Source organism: Calidris pugnax, unplaced genomic scaffold (genome assembly GCF_001431845.1).
Source record: "Calidris pugnax isolate Ruff unplaced genomic scaffold, ASM143184v1 scaffold34, whole genome shotgun sequence".
Taxonomy (NCBI): Eukaryota; Metazoa; Chordata; class Aves; order Charadriiformes; family Scolopacidae; genus Calidris; species Calidris pugnax.
Window position 1 is genome coordinate 2,991,113 of NW_015090771.1, and position 20,828 is coordinate 3,011,940.

At 42.0% G+C, this 20,828-nt stretch overlaps 2 protein-coding genes across 6 annotated transcripts in view; one reads left to right on the forward strand and one right to left on the reverse strand.

Annotated features, from left to right (window-relative positions):
• Positions 1 to 14,454, forward strand: part of NFKB1 (nuclear factor of kappa light polypeptide gene enhancer in B-cells 1) — a 79,010-nt gene extending 64,556 nt beyond the window's left edge. The window contains exons 18-27 of one of the 2 annotated variants that reach the window (XM_014940494.1): positions 924 to 1,065; positions 5,170 to 5,284; positions 7,390 to 7,591; positions 8,710 to 8,879; positions 9,400 to 9,502; positions 10,345 to 10,463; positions 11,279 to 11,345; positions 11,681 to 11,853; positions 11,988 to 12,165; positions 13,974 to 14,454. In XM_014940494.1, coding sequence (XP_014795980.1) covers positions 924 to 1,065; positions 5,170 to 5,284; positions 7,390 to 7,591; positions 8,710 to 8,879; positions 9,400 to 9,502; positions 10,345 to 10,463; positions 11,279 to 11,345; positions 11,681 to 11,853; positions 11,988 to 12,165; positions 13,974 to 14,161 — 1,457 coding nt within the window. In that variant the 3' untranslated portion in view covers positions 14,162 to 14,454. Of the gene's footprint in view, positions 1 to 923; positions 1,066 to 5,169; positions 5,285 to 7,389; positions 7,592 to 8,709; positions 8,880 to 9,399; positions 9,503 to 10,344; positions 10,464 to 11,278; positions 11,346 to 11,680; positions 11,892 to 11,987; positions 12,166 to 13,973 lie in introns of those variants that run through there. The other variant, XM_014940504.1, reaches the window with a different exon arrangement.
• The window catches only part of MANBA (mannosidase, beta A, lysosomal), a 57,548-nt gene continuing 48,677 nt past the window's right edge, over positions 11,958 to 20,828 (reverse strand). The window contains exons 18-25 of one of the 4 annotated variants that reach the window (XR_001411809.1): positions 18,985 to 19,112; positions 17,798 to 17,969; positions 16,801 to 16,925; positions 15,659 to 15,748; positions 14,191 to 14,255; positions 13,466 to 13,598; positions 12,295 to 12,351; positions 11,958 to 12,098 (exon numbers count right to left, since the gene is read on the reverse strand). The gene's annotated coding sequence lies outside the window, so the exon portion shown is untranslated. Of the gene's footprint in view, positions 12,099 to 12,294; positions 12,352 to 13,465; positions 13,599 to 14,190; positions 14,256 to 15,645; positions 15,749 to 16,800; positions 16,926 to 17,797; positions 17,970 to 18,984; positions 19,113 to 20,828 lie in introns of all 4 variants that reach the window. The other 3 variants (XR_001411803.1, XR_001411810.1, XR_001411805.1) reach the window with 3 other exon arrangements.

Consider the following 20,828-nt stretch of genomic DNA (forward strand, 5'->3'; position numbering starts at 1 on the left):
ACTTGTTTGCTGTTAGTAATTTCTAACCTTACAAAGTTTTGTAGAAACATGAAACTGTTCAAAGTACAGGCTGGTTTCAGATGATAATGCTTCCCAGAATGACAGCTGTGGTTTGAAAGTTCATCTGTTTCATTTTCGCTAGTTTCTTGCTGATAGAGAACCACAAAGATATTGACAGAGCAGCTAGAGTGACTTTCTTCCACAAATGAGTTTCTTTCCTCCCCTTTCTCCCTTTCCCCCCTCCACCATGACAAATTCTGCTTTTTGAAATCTCAGTGGTTGTATGTTTTATAAATCTCAAATCAGGATACTACAAATATTAAGTATTGTCAACACTGGAATGTGTTAAACAGGTGAACAGGCTCTCTGTGCTGCTGCTGTAAAGCAGGAGAGACTGCATGGTTCGGGTCAGAGAGGGGGCACAAAGCCTTGCATTTATTCCATAGCCTTTCTGTGAGTGCAGTGTTTCATAGGTCACTTAGGGTTCTTGTCCCTCAGTTTCCTTAAGTCTAACCTACTCAGAACAGCATGGCAGGTTCTTTTAACTGCTCTATGGACAAAAGGCCTTAGATGCCACTTGTATCTAAGCAAATCCAAGGTCCCGCTCCTTTTTCCTCATTACACACAAGTACATTTCAATGCAATTGATTTGGTGCCATGCAAACTAAAGGTAGCTTCCAGAGTTTGACTGTTCTCAGGGTTCCTGCTGCCTGGATGTTCAGCATGCACCTAGTTTTTCTTCTAAGAGACTCGTTATCCCTATCCTTACCTCTCAGGAGTAATTAGCAACCAGTCTCAGTGAATCAGTACATAATACTTAGTGGTCTGCACTTCGTATTTCTTTGGCAGCACAAATGCCTGCCAAGAGAAGGTGTTGTTGCAAGGAGGACAACCAAACTGACGAAGACAAAACTTTGTTGCAGATGGTCCGTTCCTGGAGAAGGCCATGCAGCTTGCCAAGCGTCACTGCAATGCTCTCTTTGATTATGCTGTAACTGGAGATGTGAAGATGCTGTTGGCTGTTCAGCGCCATCTCACTGCTGTCCAGGATGACAATGGAGACAAGTAAGTTGGCCTCTTGTCATGTTTTTGATGGCAGAATGGTGTAGTCAGTTTGTTCTGTCCCCTGTGGGTCCCAATCATGCATTGCAGCACTGCTCTTGTCAAACAAATAGTGTTCTTCTTTGTGCTGTTTGGGATAGGTACAGCTGCAGCTTAGACATTTTTGTTGCATTTGCAGAAAGGTCACTCACACCACAAAATCCATTGATCCTAGTACCTGTCAGACAGTAATCTGGTCATTGAGGGCATGTTGAGCTTCTTGTGAGTTCGTTTGCCTTTTTTTACTTAAAATCTTGACGGAACATGAGGTGCGATGTTTGCATCATGGCACACGGTTGTTGGGGATCCTCAGCTTGTGCTGGTGGACAGTGCCCTGCTTTTTATTCCATGCAAGCCCTGAAGTCTTTCATAGGAAGCTTTAAGTTGCAGATGCACTGGGAGACGGAGAAACAGTTCTCCCACTGTCACCAAGTTCTTCCCAGAGGACAACATTTTGCTCTTGCTGACATCTCTACTGTGCTGTTGTCTTCCAAGAGGTCGTACAGGTGTTTGTGGCAGACTTGGCTGCCAGCACTTGCTGATCAGTCCTTCAGTAATATGAGCAGGAGCAGTTTTGTTCCTCTACAGCAATGCAGGCTCGGTGGGACTTGGAGAGTAAAATACAGTGAGGAACTAATGATTACTAGTTATTTAAAAGCAAATTCAGTGGAAGTGGCTTTGAATGCATGCAAAGATAATGTCTCTTGAGTAAGCAAGTGACATTATCACATCCTCACTTTTTAGCTGGCCCTGCGCAAACATTTACATTTCCTTAAATTGCAGTATTTTGTACAATAGAAGCCACAGAAGCCTTAAGGTGTCCAGCTAGATGGAAAATTACAAGTGACTGAGACGTGTTGTCCTGCCATTTGATTACTCTGTGAGAGGCTACTGCTTTCACTCCACTTTCAGTGAAAATAGGTCTCAGATGACTGATAAACAGCATACGCTAAAGACCGCAAAATCAGAGATAGCTACTTTACTGCTTTGCTTTCCAGTTGGCAGCCTAATGTCTGCTTGGAGGAAGCAGCAATATGTACGAGGCAGGAGCTAGCAACAAAATCTGCTCGCACTTTGGACAATACAGCTTCTGTGTTTTAAATAAAAAAAAAAAGCATGGTGTAGAGGAGTATTGAGCACATGGGACCTGCATTTAAATATCAATACGGTGTCCCTCAGATTTGGACTCTCAGGGCATTTCAACAAAGTCAAAATGCTTTTCAGAATGATGGTAAGTAGTTGTTTTCTTCCTGGATCAAGAAGTACCTGCGAATATGTGAGACTTAAGCTCATACTGCCTTTCTCCTGGAATGGATTTAGTCTGTGAGCACGTAATACATCCAAACTGCTCTGCAGATTTTTTTTAAAAAACAAAATTTTGGTGACTCTCTTTCAGCTCTCTTGCAGAAGCTGTTTAAATAAAAAGTAAAAAAATTCAAAATTCATAAATCAATTTCTCTAATTTTCAATTTAATCATTCAAATCATATGGCAAAAAACTATAAAATTTTTTGCTTCAGCCTTTAAAGAAACGTTACTGTCAACAATTTTGCTCATTTTTCATCAAATTAGTATGTAGGGAATGATAATACCTTTAATGGGATCCTGTGTTGTGTTTTATGCCTTTAAGACAAAATATGTTAATCTGTGATTAGTGTATATTTGCAGTGGGCCCTCAGTAACAGCAGCTGTTACTGTGTTTATACCAGGACCAGCGCTCTCCAGAAGCCTGATGGTGTTACAGCAGTTTGCATTCACAGCGGTGTGGAAATGCATTTTTTGGATGTAGGGCTGTTTAAGAAATGGAATTGCCTGCCCTTTCACAGTTTAGCCAGCATCTCTTTCCAGCATCACATGTAGGGACAGGGTAAAATTAAAATACTTGCTACAGGAAAGAGAACTAAAGGCAGAAGAAGAGCAAATTTGTTTCTGAAGTGAGATTTGGAAATAAAATGTCAGCATGATAGAGCATAATAAGCAGCATCTACCAGAAGGCAGAGGAACAGTAGAGGAGTATTGAGCACGTGGGACCTGCATTTAAATATCAATCCGGTGTCCCTCAGATTTGGACTCACAGGGCATTTCAACAAAGTCAAAATACTTTTCAGAATGATGGTAAGTAGTTGTTTTCTTCCTGGATCAAGAAGTACCTGCGAATATGTGAGACTTAAGCTCATACTGCCTTTCTCCTGGAATGGATTTAGTCTGTGAGCACGTAATACATCCAAACTGCTCTGCAGATTTTTTTTAAAAAACAAAATTTTGGTGACTCTCTTTCAGCTCTCTTGCAGAAGCTGTTTAAATAAAAAGTAAAAAAATTCAAAATTCATAAATCAATTTCTCTAATTTTCAATTTAATCATTCAAATCATATGGCAAAAAACTATAAAATTTTTTGCTTCAGCCTTTAAAGAAACGTTATTGTCAAAAATTTTGCTCATTTTTCATCAAAGTAGTATGTAGGGAATGATAATATCTTTAATGGGATCCTGTGTTGTGTTTTATGGCTTTGAGACAAAATATGTTAATCTGTGATTAGTGTATATTTGCAGTGGGCACTCAGTAACAGCAGCTGTTACTGTGTTTATACCAGGACCAGCGCTCTCCAGAAGCCTGATGGTGTTATAGCAGTTTGCATTCACAGCGGTGTGGAAATGCATTTTTTGGATGTAGGGCTGTTTAAGAAATGGAATTGCCTGCCCTTTCACAGTTTAGCCAGCATCTCTTTCCAGCATCACATGTAGCGACAGGGTAAAATTAAAATACTTGCTACAGGAAAGAGAACTAAAGGCAGAAGAAGAGCAAATTTGTTTCTGAAGTGAGATTTGGAAATAAAATGTCAGCATGATAGAGCATAATAAGCAGCATCTACCAGAAGGCAGAGGAACAGGTATTTTACAGTAGTGGTGGGACTGTTAGAACAGCACAGGGATGTTGAAGGAGGGAAACATGGCCATGGTACTGCCCGTGGCAGTGTCCTGAACCAGTAACGCCTTTAGAGGGTGAGTTTGGGTTTTTTTTCCCTTTTTAAAATATCTTCTGGTTTTGAATGCTCTCAGTCTCAATTTCAAGAGGACTGACTGTAAGCCCCCAATGGCAAGGAACTTCTTTTTATTTTCCTGATGGAAGTGTAGATTTGAGTGTATTCAGGTATTTCTGGAGCAGCGTAACAAACACACCACATGTCCTATGTTGATATTGTGTGTCGGCTGCAATATGCTTAAATTTGAGTCTAGAAGTGGGGCAGCATCTGTTAAGGGAGAGCTTGGCAAGGTTTGTTTCAAAACAAAAGGGCATGGCTCAGAAATGAAGTCTCAAGGGAACGAGACAACTCCAGCTCCATCGGAAAAGGGTGATGGGATTCACCACCTGTTTTTTTCCCTGTATCGTTTTGCAAGTACAGCTGCTCTGGCTGGTGGTGAAGGACCTGGCTCTGGAGAAGAGCACGGGAAAGGCCATTGCATTAACCTAGTCAAAGTGATGAAATGTCAACAGGTTTTTGCTTTGGCATGATGTCTCTGGCCACTGCTGCAAATCCTGTGGCTCTTAGTCACCAGGCCAAAGTCCTTAGTCATCTTTCTGTTTGAAAATGAAGAAAAGAAAAACCCACAGATATGGGGAAACCCCCAAGGGAAAATCTGCTTTGGTGGCAGAGAGGCTGGTGGAAATTCTGCAGGAAGGTTTGACAGTAAGAGGTGTTCCTCTGCTGCATAATTCAAAACATGAAAAGAAACATAGTGGCAAAGAATCTGGGGATTTCAAACAAGTTCTGAAACAATAATTTTGTGCTACAAAGTTTGTGTTATTAGGCTAGTAGTAAAGTTATGCTTGAGACCAGCAAAAGCCATCCTGAGTCTGCTTTTGTGATTGAAGGGCTACACACAGTTACCTTCTGACTACCTTTTTTTAATGTTGGGATTCATTTTAGGTGCTGATATTCAGTGCTGAAATCATGACCTCTAATAGTCAAGTGTTTAATCAGTTAGAATTCAATCAGATGTACAGCAAAACCTGAACAAATTTAAAATATATTTGAACATATTTGTTAATCTGTTTTTTATTTGTTTCAGTGTCCTTCATTTAGCAATCATCCACCTTCATGCTGAGCTGGTGAAAAACCTCTTGGAAGTGATACCTGATTTGAATTATAATGACATCATTAACATGAGAAACGACCTTTATCAGGTAGGCTGTTGTGGTGGGATAAGTGTTGTTGATTGTTCAGCCAGCAGAAGAGAAATTACAGAATTTACCACCCTCTTATTTTTCTTCTGTTGGTTGGAATGAGCCCAGATCAGACTGTAACGAACCCAAACAGGTTGAGAACCACAATGAGGTGTTGTAAGAACGGTTGAGGAGCAAAAGTCTGTTTTCACTGGTTTTTAGTTCATGACTCTCTTTGATGTTGATGTCTCCATGGGTTAATTGTAGAACAGGTCATAAATAGGAAATCCTTCAGCTTATGTCTTCATTATTTGGTTTCTCTGTTACTAAAGCTTCAGTGTGGATTACAGTGTGCCAACTCTGGACTCTTCTGACCTTTCTAACATAGGATACCTTGGGATCATGAGTCAGTAGCAGCGTCAGCAGTTATCTGAAGCTGTAACAACCTATGCCCTTCCTGTAGCCCAAATGGCATTTGTGCCCATCACATGAGCACCAAAATCCCCCTTTCATTTCAAGATTCACATTATAGCAAAAGAAAAAAAGCCCATCTTTTACCTAGTAGGAAAAGAACTCTCAGGCACAATTCTATCTCCTCAGCTTCACCCGTGACAGACTCTGAGGTTTTTGTATTGTAACTCAGAGAGGCTTTAAAAAGAGCTGTGGAAACCTGCCTGGAAAAGAACCTCTTTTCAACTGTGTGCACCATTTGGTTGTCCCAAAGGTAACCAGCTGGATGTTACACGGCAGAACTCTGACATTTGTGTCATTTCTTCTGCTGTGAACAGTAAAGGCAGGATTTTATTCTACACAGGTAATCCCAGAGGGTTTATTTTGACTTTTTTGTTCTTTCACATTTCATTTTTATGCTTATGTAAAGCAAGTTTGAAATGTGGAGGTTGATGAAAGCAAGCAGAAGATTCTGAATTGAATTTTCTGTGCCCTCTGCTTAACGGGACCAGGAAGCAAAGCTGTGCTCCACACAAGAAATAAATCTCTTACCTACCAGGACCTCTACAGCTCCTCCTAATTTTGCCTGAAACCTTAAGCCAGTGGTGGGAGGGAGTGTAGGCTTGGGCTAGAATTTTCCATCTGTACAGGTATTCTGCAAGCTGAACTGGATGTTTACCCTATAGATTCAGTAATCAATTGCAAATATGTTGATGAATATATCGACAAACACAATCGTATTGTACAGAGCTGGAATTAGTCTTTTTTTATAGTCTTCTGTTAATATAAGGATAATGATATGGAGGTGGAATCTTACGCAATTTTTAGATTCTTTTAGTGTTGGAAATATGATTTCCCAAACCTTACTAGAATGCTTACTGTTTAAATACATACATTTTTGAGCACGTTCTACATGATACTGTTCCCTGGCAAGACTGTCAAGAATGCAGCGTGCAACTGAGCTTTGGAAATACCGAAAAGCTCTGGGCCTGAGAGCCTCTCGGTGCTGCAGGTGTCTTTGCCTAGAAATGGAGATGGTGCAAATAGAATCAGGCAGTTGGACGCACGCTGTGTAAATGCACAGTTGTTCTGCACTCTGACAAATGCACAGAACAGCCAGATTTTCATCTTTTCTGCGCAGAGTCATTTTGGGGGATAAGGAAATCCTAAGTCCATGGCTGCAAACCCCCTATTCAGGAGGAAAATTAGAGCACAGTTCAGTGCCAAGAGCAGGTTTGAGCAGGCCCTGGGAAGTGCAGGCTCCCCCTGTGGCATGAACTTGGTTGTGGGGCAGCTGGAAGCAGGGTGACAGTGTCTGGGGGGCACAGGGATTACCCCATTTCCTGCATCCCTTGCACCACAACGTTCAAATAGCCAGGTCAGTGCCCTGGCTTATAGAGTAGGCAACATCTTTGTTCCTCCCAAAGTCCAACTGCTGACACTGCCCTGCAGGCAGCTTTTATTTCCAGCAAGTAGAAACCCCATTTGCAGTATACAGTAGAAAAAAAAAGTACACAGTACAGTAGAAAAAAAAAATAAGCAAGCTTTTGATTTCTCTTAGCTTTGAAGTGGAGTAACATCTTCTCGCACCGGGAGCTTGTCTGGGTTTAAGAGATTTCTGTAGAAGTGATGTAGCTGTTGCTTTTCTTCTCACGGCTTATTTCTGTCCCTTCTAGACCCCCTTGCACCTGGCAGTAATCACAAAGCAGGCAGAGGTGGTAGAAGACCTGCTGAAGGCTGGAGCAGATGTCAGCCTTCTGGATCGCCATGGTAATTCTGTCTTACATTTAGCTGCTACTGAAGGAGACGACAAGATTTTGAGTCTACTCCTCAAGCATAAGAAGATTTCTCCCATGGTTGACCTTTCCAATGGTGAAGGTATGGAAAGATACTGGCTGTATTTTACACTTTTACACCAGACAAGCACACCTCAATTCCTACCAAGACAGTGTTTTTGCACAGGTAGATACAGACCTTGGAAATAGCATCTTTCCCCATTTTGCACATGCTGTCCTTGGCTTTTATGTGCCTGCAGTCACAGGTACATGCAGGTTCTCTGGTTACACAGACAAGATTGGTAATGCCTCATGACACAGTATGGATTTGAATTATTGTTACTGTATATTCTTTTTAATCTCACAAACCTTCCAGCAGTGTGTTCCTCCTGAGATACCTCATGCAAACACTGTTTTTAAAAAAAAATCCCCCCAGAAGAAAATGTTTCCTCCTCTCTAGTGAATGAAATCCCCTCAAAAATAGTTCCTGGGCCAGTGTCAAGCTTTATATCTGGTACTTTGTAACAGTACAGAAGTAAAGCCTATAAAATAACCACAAAGACACGATTCTCCCATTTTTCAGTGGCATAGGTCATTCAAACTTAGTACTCCTGCTCTGGTAGATTGTAAAATGTCTGACCTAACAATGTCATTATGGGAATCAAAAAAAGCTCCTCAGAGAGAGGGGTTGGTTTGCTCTTTTATTAATTCTCTTTTGTTAGCTGGTGCCGGTCATCTTGAGGTGACAGGGCAGTGTGACCTTACAGGAGGTGATACTAAAATATACTAATTATTCCCCAGACTGTTTCTAGAAGAGATGTTCAGTAGCAGATGGGGGCAGTGCAGGGAACCTACTTGTTTAGGACCAAGATGCAGATCTTCTTAAGGTTGCTCTCTTTTGAGGCAGAGATGCTGTAGGTGAGCTCTTTAGTTCCTGCAGTCTGTGTCACCTTGTAATCTCCTGAGTATTTTTTTATGCATGGCTTTGTCTCACACAAGAACACAACCAGTTCCAATTTATGCACAAAGAACATTTTTTTTTTAACACCATATTTTAATGTACAAGCAGGCAGAATAAGTCCCTTCTGCTCAGACAACTACAGTAACTCTCACTCATTTTACAATTCTCACAGATATGGCCACTTCATAACTCAATTATTCTGACATTTCTGTATTTTTCAAATATTAATGCACGCGGTGGATGGGTTTTGTTTTGTGTAGGTCTCAGTGCAATTCACATGGTGGTGATGGCAAATAGCATGTCCTGCCTCAAACAGCTCATTGCTGCTGGAGTTAATGTCAACGCTCAGGAACAAAAATCTGGACGAACTGCACTGCATTTAGCTGTAGAACAAGAGAACATCCCTTTGGCAGGCTGCCTCTTGCTTGAGGTAAGGGCACAATGTCTTTCTCCCAGGTCTTTTCACTTACGTATTTAAAAACTCTTGAAAATCCTCAAGTGCTTCAGAGGAAATGAAGAAAGGGGGTTTTCTTGTTTATTGACTTGATTACTTATATTGGTATAATGGCAAAATTATCGCTAATGTGACTCATTATTACTTGTTCAGCACTGCTGGTGACCCTTTTGCCCAGGCTGAGGAATTTACAGTTTGTGACCCTGACCTGAGTGCATATGCCGTGTTTAATTGGCACCAAGTAATCCCAGCAGCCAATGAACCTGCTGGTGAACAAGTTAATCACTTCATCTGTGCGAAGTGGAATGTGCGTAGAGACACAGTTGTGTATATCTACAAACATCTGTCTCATCTCTTTAACACTTTGATCCTAGTGTTCTTAATCCTACGGGTGCACAGCTGGCCGTGGTAGCTTTCCTTGGTTTATGCAGATATGAGTCTCTGCAGCTGTATTGTATAGACAAGTAGCACTTTTCCTTTTGTCCTTTTTCCTTAGGGTGATGCAGATGTGGACAGCACTACATACGACGGGACAACGCCTCTTCACATAGCAGCTGGAAGGGGCTCTACTAAACTGGCAGCAGTTCTCAAAGCAGCAGGTATGAAAATAGATATTTGCTGGAGAATTTTCTTTCACGGTGACGTTTCAGGTTAGAAGGCTGCAAGCAGAAAGGAATGTGCCAGTGAACTTGTTTAATGAGCAGAAGAAATCAGATGTTAAAAGCATGGAGGTTTGTTTTTCCTCAGGGAAGTCCCACTTTCAGTGCTGTTCTACTCTTTAGCACCATCTAATGGCTAAAAACGCAAATTCTGTTAGGCAAGAAAATCCCAAGTGCTCTTGGAAGTGTTTTGAGTATTTCTTTTGTAGTTTTTTATAGCTGAAGGAGGAGAGAAGAGACCTGGTTACATAGCTGGGATAAGTGCTGGACTGCTTTAAAAACAAAAAAAAAAATAGGTCACTGAAGCATGAACTTGTTAGTGACTCCTTTTTCACATCAGTGTGGAAGAGCTAGTTTTAAATATTTATTGGAACATTTTTCCAATTGTATTTAGACCTGATATTTCTCCTTTGAAACAGAAATCCAGGCCTCCCAGTGCTCTGGCTGTGTGCTTGGTCTTTCAGTAACAGCCCCAGTTTCTCTGACGCTATGAAAAGCAGCAGAGCAGCAGCTGACACAGTCATAGCTCTTTCTGTGGCCCCTAACACTCCGCTGGTCATTTTTTCCCTCTTTATAACAGAGCATAGCATTATACAGAGATGTGACAGCATTTAACTTCAGTTGATAAAAAAAGATTTCCTGACTTGGTATAAAATGTAATTTCGCTCAAGTAGCTAAATTAGCAGATTTTCCATTCAGAGCTCAGAATACATATTTTAAATACTGTTGAAAAGCAACTTGAAGCCTTTTTTTAGGAGTTTTTTTGCACACTAATTTTCCAGGTGCAAATCCTCATGTTGAAAACTTTGAGCCGTTGTTTGATGTAGACGATGTGAAAGATGATGAAGATGAAGGGATTGTGCCTGGAACGACACCACTGGATATGGCAGCCAACTCTGAGGTACGTGGTCTGGTTTTTTCTTTTGTTTTTTTAATAATAAGTGGTAGTTCAGCTCTCTCTGCCAGCTCTTTTCACTGCATCCAGTCATTCCAATGGTGACAACCTACTAATTTGCCATCAAAAATTAAATGCCATGAAATAGCATTGGAAGAAAGCTCCACTTAACAGACTACTTCTGCTGAGAGGAATTACCAGGCACTTCTTGAAATAGTTGCACTGCAGTCTGCACAGGTGGGAAAGTATTTAGCTGTTCGGGCAGCTGGTGTTTGAAGGCCCATGTTCAGAAACACCCTTTAGTGGGTTTCTTTGCTCCACGTTCTTCAAAATTGCAGGCTTTGTGTACAGGGAAAATACACTCTTCTGTCCTACCCAAACCGTGACTAGGCTGCATGGTCCAGGTTCTAGTAGCTGATGGTGTGCAGTTGGTTTGGTGTGAGCGTAGGGTACAAGCACTCAGCATCTCTAACCCTGTGGAGCTGGGGAGTGGTGAAAATCTAGCCTTAGGTGAAAATCTAACCCAGGCTTTGTTTGAAATGACTAGCTGCAGACAGGCAGTAACTCCTCACTGAGCCACTGCTACTGCAAAGGCTGTCTCCATATTTTGAAAACAGTTGCCAGATGACACAGCAAAAGGGCAAGGGAGATTAATTTCTCCAGATTTCTCCCTTAAGCTTTGCACAGGTCTTCTACAGTATCTTTAGTCAGAAAAAAATACAGCTGGAATTTAGGGCTTTACACAGTGCTACTGAGACTTGTCAAAATAACACACACTAACGAGGTTTCTGCTAAATACTGACTTTAATATATTCTCTTAGGTCTACGACATATTAAATGGCAAACCCTACGAGTCAGCAGTGGTTTCGGAGGATGTACTGACACAAGGTAACATCTACAAAAAAGACTTGACAAGATCCCTTCAGTAATTGAGTACGAAAGTGTACTTGCACAAGACACTGCCCTGAAATAGCTTGTAACTGAAATGGGGAGGGAAAAAAGTACTCTCCCACCCACTCACTCATCAAATTTGCATGGTTCTGTCAGGAGGTGGGTGACAAGGACACAAAGGAGTACATGTTCATTGTTATAGCCATACATTAGTGCACACTGGGATTGATGGACACTAAAATACTCTTTAATTTGGTTCTGTTTCTGCTTAGAAATGAACTGGTGCACGATTTGTATAAATAATAAAACTAACATATTTCTCTATTCCCCAGGACATCTGAGACAGCTGAATGAGAGTTCCAAGACACAGCTTTACAAACTATTGGAACTGCCCGATCCAAGCAAAAATTGGTCCACTCTAGCACAAAAACTGGGTCTTGGCATACTTAATAATGCCTTCAGGTTGAGCCCTTCCCCATCAAAAACTCTGCTAGATAACTACGAGGTAATGTGGCTGTAACAAGTTAAAAAGAACACTCAGACATGTAGAGAACCTCGTCCTCCTGCACGGTGGACAGTGCAGCCCTTCAGTTTTAGGCAACCTGGATGACAGTAAGCATCTGGTGTCTTCTCTCTTAGGTTTCTGGTGGTACAGTTCAAGAGTTGATTGCTGCTTTGAGAGAGATGGGTCACACAGAAGCCATTGAAATCATTCAGAAAGCACTGTCCGTCTCACCAAGCCCGTCTCACCTGGAGGACAAGACAGCAAAAGCTCTTCCGTCATCATTACAGCCCACTTTTGCAACTGGAGAGACAGGTAAAATTGACAGCAAAACATCTAGAGCTGCATTTAAGAAGTTTTTTCTATTCTCTCACCCCCACCCTCTCCACCTTAGACTGCTGATAGGTTGGATGGTTTCTTACACACAATGCCCAGGCTGCTCACCTGTTTCAGGAATATTTCACTGCAGCACAACTTTCTTCTTGTAGACTTTTGCTGTGCCTAGAAGAGAGGGAAAATGGACCATTAGAATCAGTAGCCCTGCATTGCAGTATTGATTATACGGCCTCCATTTCTGAAACCAGGCATCTGCCACTTATGCATGTCATTCCTTGGATGTACTGGGGATAAGTTTCAAAAGATAAACTGGGCCATGATCTCCCAGGCCTGTACAAGTGCCATTATCTTTTGAGGGCCTTTTTTTTTTGCAACCCCCAACCCTCCCATTTCTGGATAAACAAAAATGGTTTGGGTTCATAAACTTCTCAGTAATATTTTGGTATTATATTTTTCGTTCCGTAGCATGTGGCACTCCAAATGGCCCAGTGTTCTCTAGGCAGAGAAATCAGGGATAGCTTAAGTTACAAGGGACCTCCGGCAGTTGAGTTTTGAGCACCTTCAATGATGGAGGGGCTTAAGTTACAAGGGACCTCTGGCAGTTGATGCTGTCCAGCTGCTGCCTCAGAGCAGGGCAAGTCTAACATTGCATGAGGTTGCCCATGTCATGTTCAGTTGAGTTTTGAGCACCTTCAATGATGGAGGTCCCATGGCATTTTTGGGCAAGGGACTCCAGCAACGGAAAACCAGCGGTTGTGAGAAGGCAGTAAGTCATCAGGGATGTTTAGTCGCTGCCTGGCCGTGTCAAGTAACAAAACCCTTTGTTTTTTCCTGATGCCCTGTTCAAACACCAGTACTGCTGCCAACACCCTGATGTGGAAGCTTACACCCTATGTGAAAATACTGTAGCTATTTCTGAAAAGAAAAAAGAAACCCCACAGTAACTCCATCCTGGTCTGACCTTGCCAGTTTACTCTCTATACAAAAAGTGTTTGTTCAACTGTAGCTACTTCTGAAAAGAAAAAAGAAACCCCACAGTAACTCCATCCTGGTCTGACCTTGCCAGTTTACTCTCTATACAAAAAGTGTTTGTTCAGTCATGGCACATTCACACCTATCTGAAAATGGGCTTATACACATATTGCCTCTTCAGATTAATCTTGAAGGGTAGGAAGGGTTCTGCTGCTTTGCAACATAAATGGACTGTATCACAAATTTATGTTATGATGCTTTTTTTAGAAAAACAATACTGAACTCCACTATGCTGACCACACCATACCTTCAACTCAGATACTGTTCTCTTGCAGCCAGGCACTCCTTTTGTGGATCTTGCATAGATGACAGCTGACTCCTTCATATTTCAGCCTTCTTACTAGATGAAAATTATTCAAGTATTTGTCTCAAAAATAAATCTGTAAGTGAAATAACATGAGAAAGTCTTAGGAGCCTCATCCTGGAGCTGTGTACTTGTGCACAATCTAGGAATCTGAGAGCCTTTTACCCAGCTACTACCACGCTCGGGCAGAGTCCTGACTAGAGCAGTGACAGCAGAGCACCAGGCTTCTCATCCCATCCAAGCTCCAAGCTGATCTCTGCCAGCAGCACATCAGATCACGTGCTTTGGTCAACTGAAAACATCCAGCACAGCTTTTTGTATTATAATAACTATAGATATTTTCTCACAGAAGAGCTTTAACCTATCGGTTTGCATTCCTTAGACTTTTCTGAAAGCAACATTACTGCAGCAACACAAACGATAATGTATTTCCCTTTTCTCTCTTCCTCAGGCGAGCTTTATAACAGCAAATTTGCAGACAACGAAAGCATGTGCGACAGCGGCGTGGAGACCTCCTTCCGCAAGCTGAGCTTCACTTACTCAGACTCTCTGAACAGCAAGTCCTCAGTAACACTCGCCAAAATGACCCTGGGCTGCGGACACGAGAGTTCAGCGCAAAGCAGTTCCGTAGCCAACTAGCCATGGCCCATTAGCAACACGCAACAAACCTGACATTTCAAATCACATCGGAGTCATCCTGGCCAGAGGGAAGTGAATTCACAACCGAAAGCATCTGCTGGAGGAACCACACACAACCTGAACAAACAGCAACTTCAGCACGCGACTCCTAACCATCGCTTCCTTCAAGTAGGTTTAATTGTATTCATTTACAAGCCATACATAATCAGCGGGGTCTGCTGCTGCAGTAATACACAGCGCTGGACACCGCGAAGGACTGACGGAGCCTTTCTGGTTTGCAAGGACTTTCTGTGACAGATGACAAGTCGTCACTCGTTACGTCACTCGTTAATGCATGATACCAACTAACTCAATACATTTTCTGTGACAGATGACAAGTCGTCACTCCTTGTTAATGCATGATACCAACTAACTCAATACAAAGAGGTAAGGCACGCAGAGCAATCAAAAGAGACTGTGTCTAGCTGCTCTCTTCATACTTTTTGCAGCACAGTTGCAGGAAAAAAACTCATAAACTATCTGGCCAAGAAAAATCATTAATCACAAAAACAATTCAGAGAGAAAAGAGAATCGTAAAAAAAAAAATCTTGTATATTTCAAATAATGTATTTAAACTTAACTTTGGTGCCTCTTATTCAAAAAACAACTAACTCAATACAAAGAGGTAAGGCACGCAGAGCAATCAAAGGAGACTGTGTCTAGCTGCTCTCTTCATAATTTTTGCAGCACAGTTGCATGAAAAAAACTCATAAAGTAGCTGGCAAAGAAAAATCATTAATCACAATGACAATTCAGAGAGAAAAGAGAATCGTAAAAAAAAAAATCTTGTATATTTCAAATAATGTATTTAAACTTAACTTTGGTGCCTCTTATTCAAAAAAAAAATTCAAGTTTGGTATTCTTCTATTTGTAAATATTTTTTTTATATCTGTTCCTTTTAAAAAATGTGCTTTTTAAATGCCTATTTTTATTTTACTTTACTTTTATAATAAAAACCCAAAATGAAATCTCGTCTTCACTTGTACTTTCTACATATCTTTCAAGTAGAGTTATTAAAGATTAAGGTATTGATACAAAGTGCTTTCCAAGCACTAAAATAAATAAAAGGGTTGCAAGTCACCCGTCTTAAGATGAAGTATCTTTTATGGTGGGAGACCAGGAACATCAGCTACTGCTGAGCAGCTGTGCCTTGTCTGTGCTTCAGAACCAAAGACTGATTCATGGTCTCTTTTAGTTCTGTTCTCATAATTAAGGCAGCAGAGAATCATTTACACTGAAACCAACTATTTCGTGTCTCAGCAAAACTCTGAAGAGACAATTCTTCTTTGGGCTCTCTAGAAAGTCCTCAAATAACTGTGTTCCTGAGCAGCATTTCTTCTTTTGCATGTTAATTCTGAGATGGTGAGTGTAAATGTTGCAGATGTTGGCACTAGCAAGAATAGATACCAGATTTCATGATAAAAAAGCAAGGAGCAGCACTGTACCTTTATCACTCACTTGTAGCTGATTTTCTTGACACGAAAATAGATAAAAATTGACGGTGCTGTTCTTGGCTCAGCTCAGTCTTCAGGAACCTGGGTGTCACGCCTGAGAAAATGAATCAAGGTAAACCTTGAGAAAGGTCACATTTAGAGCCAGTATTTGCTGTAATGAATTAAACAATGAGTAATGAAAAAAAACTTTGTGAAATAATTTTATATCCAGCTGAATTACTGAGTAGGTTAATTACTTCCAGAAAAACAAGATGCATAATAGTAAAAATGCCATTCTTTCTCTCTGTTATTGTATGTATAACCTACCCCTGCAGTGCCAAAGGCATATGGATGTTTTGTTCCATTAATGTACGTGTCCAGTGTTCTCTGCATTTCAATGTAACAGGCTCTCATACTCTGGGGAAGGAAGGGCCTTTTGGAGCCTTGGCAGAGCTGCTGGCTGAGTCAAAGGCACCACCTGCTGCCACAGAATTTCCACCACAGCTCAGGGGACTGTCCCCATCCCTGGAGGGGTTCAAGGCCAGGCTGGATGGGGCTTTGAGCAACCTGGGCTGGTGGGAGGTGTCCCTGCCCAGGGCAGGGGGGTTGGAACTCGATGATCTGTAAGCTCCCTTCAAACCTGAACCATTCTATGATTCTACAATCCTGCAGGTCACCAGGGCATCCTGGGTGTCCATTTTAGCCTTTTAGCCTTATTTCTGACCAGCTCTGCTTTTAAACCACCAGCAGACACCTGGGGCTGTATTTCCTGTAGCCAAATGCTGCACACTAGCTGTTCCTTAGGCTGGCGATCATGCAATGAACAGTGGGACACCTCCCCTAGGCCCTCTGTATTCAAGTGCTTTCAATGGCAGCCTGGCAGCTTCTTTTCTTGCAGCATCTCAGTTTCTGTCTATTTAACAAAAGAGGCTTTGATCCTTTTTTTTTTTTTTTCCTTTTTACCCCTTTGTTTAGAAAACAGGAAAATAGTAATTTTAAAGTATTCTCACTAATTCAAACAGGAACAGTAGATTTTTAGTTGAGTCATGTAATAGAACAACTCTTCCCATCTGTCTTAACACTCGTGTTGTCTTGTGTGGTTCCTATTACCTCAAGCAGTTCAGTCAAAGTAAGATGCTAAAACACAGCTTTACTCTTTCTGCTTACCTTTTTCCGTATTAGTAGGTGGTCATCCTGTACAGAGCTTGCTGATTCTTGTACTGATGGCACCTGGGAGGTAGTCAGGCTCCTTGCAGGTGTGAGGATAAAGGCAGCACGCAGAGGAACCAGGCCTAGCAAGAGAAAGTGTAAGCGATACAGGCAAATCTTAACAGACTTAACATGTCCTTAAACATTCAAACCACAAGTTCCTGGATGACTCAACTTACCCCTCGGAGGGCAAGAAAGAAAACTGCAATCCCGACAATGGAAAGGCTGGCTTGGAAGCTACAAAACCAAACTGTCCTTCGCTGAGAAGAAGAAACTCACTGGCCTGTTCCTCTGCACGTGACACTGCTACCACTCAAGTGGTGTCTGCTACACATCTCCAGAATCCAAAGGGGACTAATAGAACTAAAAGTACTGAAGATGTGCCTCTAAGGCAGAAAAATTGCCCAGGCCCCAAGGTGTGCAAGCAGCAGGTAACAAAGACTGAGAAAGCTTCACAGCTGCAAACACTTAGAGAGGAACTTTAGATACATTTATACACGCTTCTGTCCTGGAACAGATGTAGAAGAACTTGGAAAAGCTTCCAAGGACATGTTCCAGTAAACTGGAGCAAAATAACTCTTCCTTGTGTGGCAGAAAGTACCAATAAAGAGGTGCCCTCTAAAGCACAAAATGTCTCTACAGGTCTTGAATGGGTTCAGAGTCAAATCTCTGCCAGAGACCAGTCTTGGGACAATGAATGAGCCAGTGCCATACAGCTTTCTTCCAAAACCTGCTCTCAAGTCCTGTGCTTGGCTCCTGCTGAGGGGAACTCTGCTGCTTTGGCCATCGGTGGAGAACAGCCCAGAGGGAGCCCCAAAGCAAACAAAGGCCATCAGCACAAGCAAACTCTGTGATCCCTTGACCAAAACATTGCAGGAATACTGATGAGGCCGCTCCGCTCTACTGCTGCCACCAATAACTTAATGACACTGAGGACAAGCACCGTGACACTTACCAAATGCTCTTTCTAGTGCTCCTGCTGCTGGTCCCCAGCCCATCAGATCCACCTGGTGATAGAGGTGCTGCCGAGTAGCTGCCAGGGCGCTCACGTGGCTGCAGATGGATGGATGTGTCCGTAGGAGTTTTTGAAGATCTCTCTGGTGCTGCTTTCCTGTCTGTGCCCTGATCTGAGACAAAGGGAGAACAATGTCACCAAGTACAGCACAGTATGCAAAAGTACCGAGGGGAAACGCTTAACCAAGGTACATGTTACAGCCACCGCTAAGGGGAAACAAGCCTTAACCAAGGTACATGTTACAGCCACCGCTGCACGGGGAAAGAGAAGAAAACAGCATCTATAAATACATACCTGCTACAACACCAGGAAACCAAAAGAACATATTAAGGATATTAAGACAATAATGGAAGTGAACCTCCCCCATAAAATTCTGCTTCGAGCGCAAGCATTTGGCTTCAGCCATTCCTAATCTCTCATAACAGCACTCAGGACTGAATTAAAGCTTTCCAGTCAGAAAGAATGGACCCACTCTTTAGGGAGCTTCTGACCTTCAAAATTAACAATAATTTTAAAATTGTCTGAACTTTTTTTATGCCAGTCTGGAAACTGCAGACAGCAACAGGAAACAAAACAAAACAAGCAGAAACCACCACCAAAACCCCAACACGTTTTGTAAAAGACTGTTTTTCTGCGTAACAGTGCAGATAGGCATCAGTTGCATACCCACTTCATCAATTATTGATCATGTACCACATCATTTCTTTCATGATTTTGCCTAAGATTTGTGACAAGCTAAACAAAGGTCACAGTTATCCAAGTTTATGGTTTATGGCTTCTAGCAATCCAAAAGCTCTTTTCTACATCTCTGAAACTTCATATTCTGAGATGCACCAAGGACAAATACCATCGACCTTCAGATATTCTTCTTGATTGTCTTTGAAACAAGTAATTCCATCAAAGTTTTATTTATTTAACACTATGAAGTGCCATTTTGAAAATCTATCTAGATGTTGCTGGAAGAGACACTTCTATATCCAGGTAAGAGAAGGACATCAACCAACCTGCCCTTTTCCTAATAGACTGCAGCAATATTTATTAATCATATTTTTATATATATATTTATACATATTTATTCCATATATATTCCATTGATTTTTCTTTCCTCCACATTTTTTCATCCTTACCTTATATTGGCTCTGTTGCTGCTTTGACTCCACTTCGATTCCAGGACACTGACAAAACTGAAGGTTTTTTCTTGTATTGTTGGCCCAGGACGCCTCACAGATAACTTGTAGATTTCCTTTATCAATGTCTGCATTTTCTAACTGTTAAGTTTTATTAATGACTATAATTTTCCCTATTTTATATAACCTATAAACATTTGTCACATAGACATACACATTTTGATTGCTTTCATGTTTTCTTTCAACTAGGACAAGTTTTGAATCAGAAAAGCCCTCCTATACAAGTGTGGTTAGTTTTTTCGGTGACCTAATAAAGCACTTGTAAGCAACTCCCATTTATCATTTCCCTTTCATCTTTAAGTTTTTCCTCTTGATCAGGACTACATCGGTTTTGGTTAACACCTAAGTCAAAAAACACCAGAGGTTGCCGAGCATCAGCCAATACACTCATCTTTTTGCCCATTAAAACTGATCATTGCAAAAAAACCAATCCCCAGTTCCAAGTTCTCTATCTGAGCAATGGAACACACAGCTCCTCTCCCCACACGTGCTCCAGACCTCCAGCACCACCCACAAACATCACCCACGTGGTGCTTTTACGGTGAAGGACATTACAAGTAGAGATTGTTCAAATACCTACTGTGAAGTGCTGATACTGCTGGATACTTTGCAAGAAAATTAATACTTGCTTGGTCTGCGAGAGAATCTTTGTAGAACCCCAGCAAGATCCCAGCTGGTCAGGACTGGTCCCAGTACTTCAATCACCACGGCACAGACTGGTGGCCTGAAATCTCCTGACAGCCAAACACTCAGGCTTCCAGCTCCACAGGCTACAGTAGTACCCCCTGCTGAAGCAAACTGATTGGCTTTGTATCAAATGCCAAAGCGAGGTAACATTTCTATGGCAAACCTAGACATTTTAAGAACAACTTACTCAGAAACAGAAGGTGAAGCACCATTACTTTGTATGGGCTAAGGAGCACAATGTGCCACCAGATCTAATCATGTGTCATCTTCTATGGAGAACCCATGCACAAAGAAGCAAAATTAAGATGTTGAGGTTCTCCTTTGTTGGAAAGAGGAGGATGGGTGTGGAGCACGGGGCCGCTCATGAGGAATGGCAGGAGGTAACAGAAGAGCTGGGCAGCATTGTCTGAGACCAGCAGCTCCCACACCATGCGTCTACTGGAGAAGCAGAGGTCACTTCTAACTCTGTGGTCTTCTCACATGACCGTTTCTTCTCTGTATTGCCTCCTTTCTCTTTTCACCTTCAGTTGTCTCTTCTCCCCGTTCCTTTCCCCCACAGCCAGGCACATCTCATATCACACCTCATTACGCAGGATCCCACACAACAGGGAAGGTTTGTGACTGCACCTGCAGCAATCTGGGAACAGTCAAAGCTGGATGCAGAGCTCTCAAGGTGATCACTCATGTTGCACGAAAAGAAAGAAGAAAACAAGTCTCGTGCTCAATTCCCCTTGCAGAAGGGGGAACAAATCTCCTGGTGTCTGACTGGAGAGCCCAGGTTTCATGTCTATTTGTAAGCCTACCTTGCAGGAGGCTGACAGGATCCCCATGGAGTGACAGCCACCTACATGAAAGGGTAGGACAAGCGCTGTCCCCATTTGGGTGTAGACAGAGCAAACATCTCCAAGTGGAGCACACCTGTGGAGGTGGTCCCAGCTTCACTCCCTGCCCCTCTCCCTTGCCCCCAGCACGCTTTGCCGTTACCCTGTGATGAATTTCCACTTGTGGCATAGCGAAACTGGAAAAAATAGGGATTTTTACAACCATAGTCTGGAGGCACAGATTTGTGTTGCCTCTTAGGATGGATTCCCAACTCC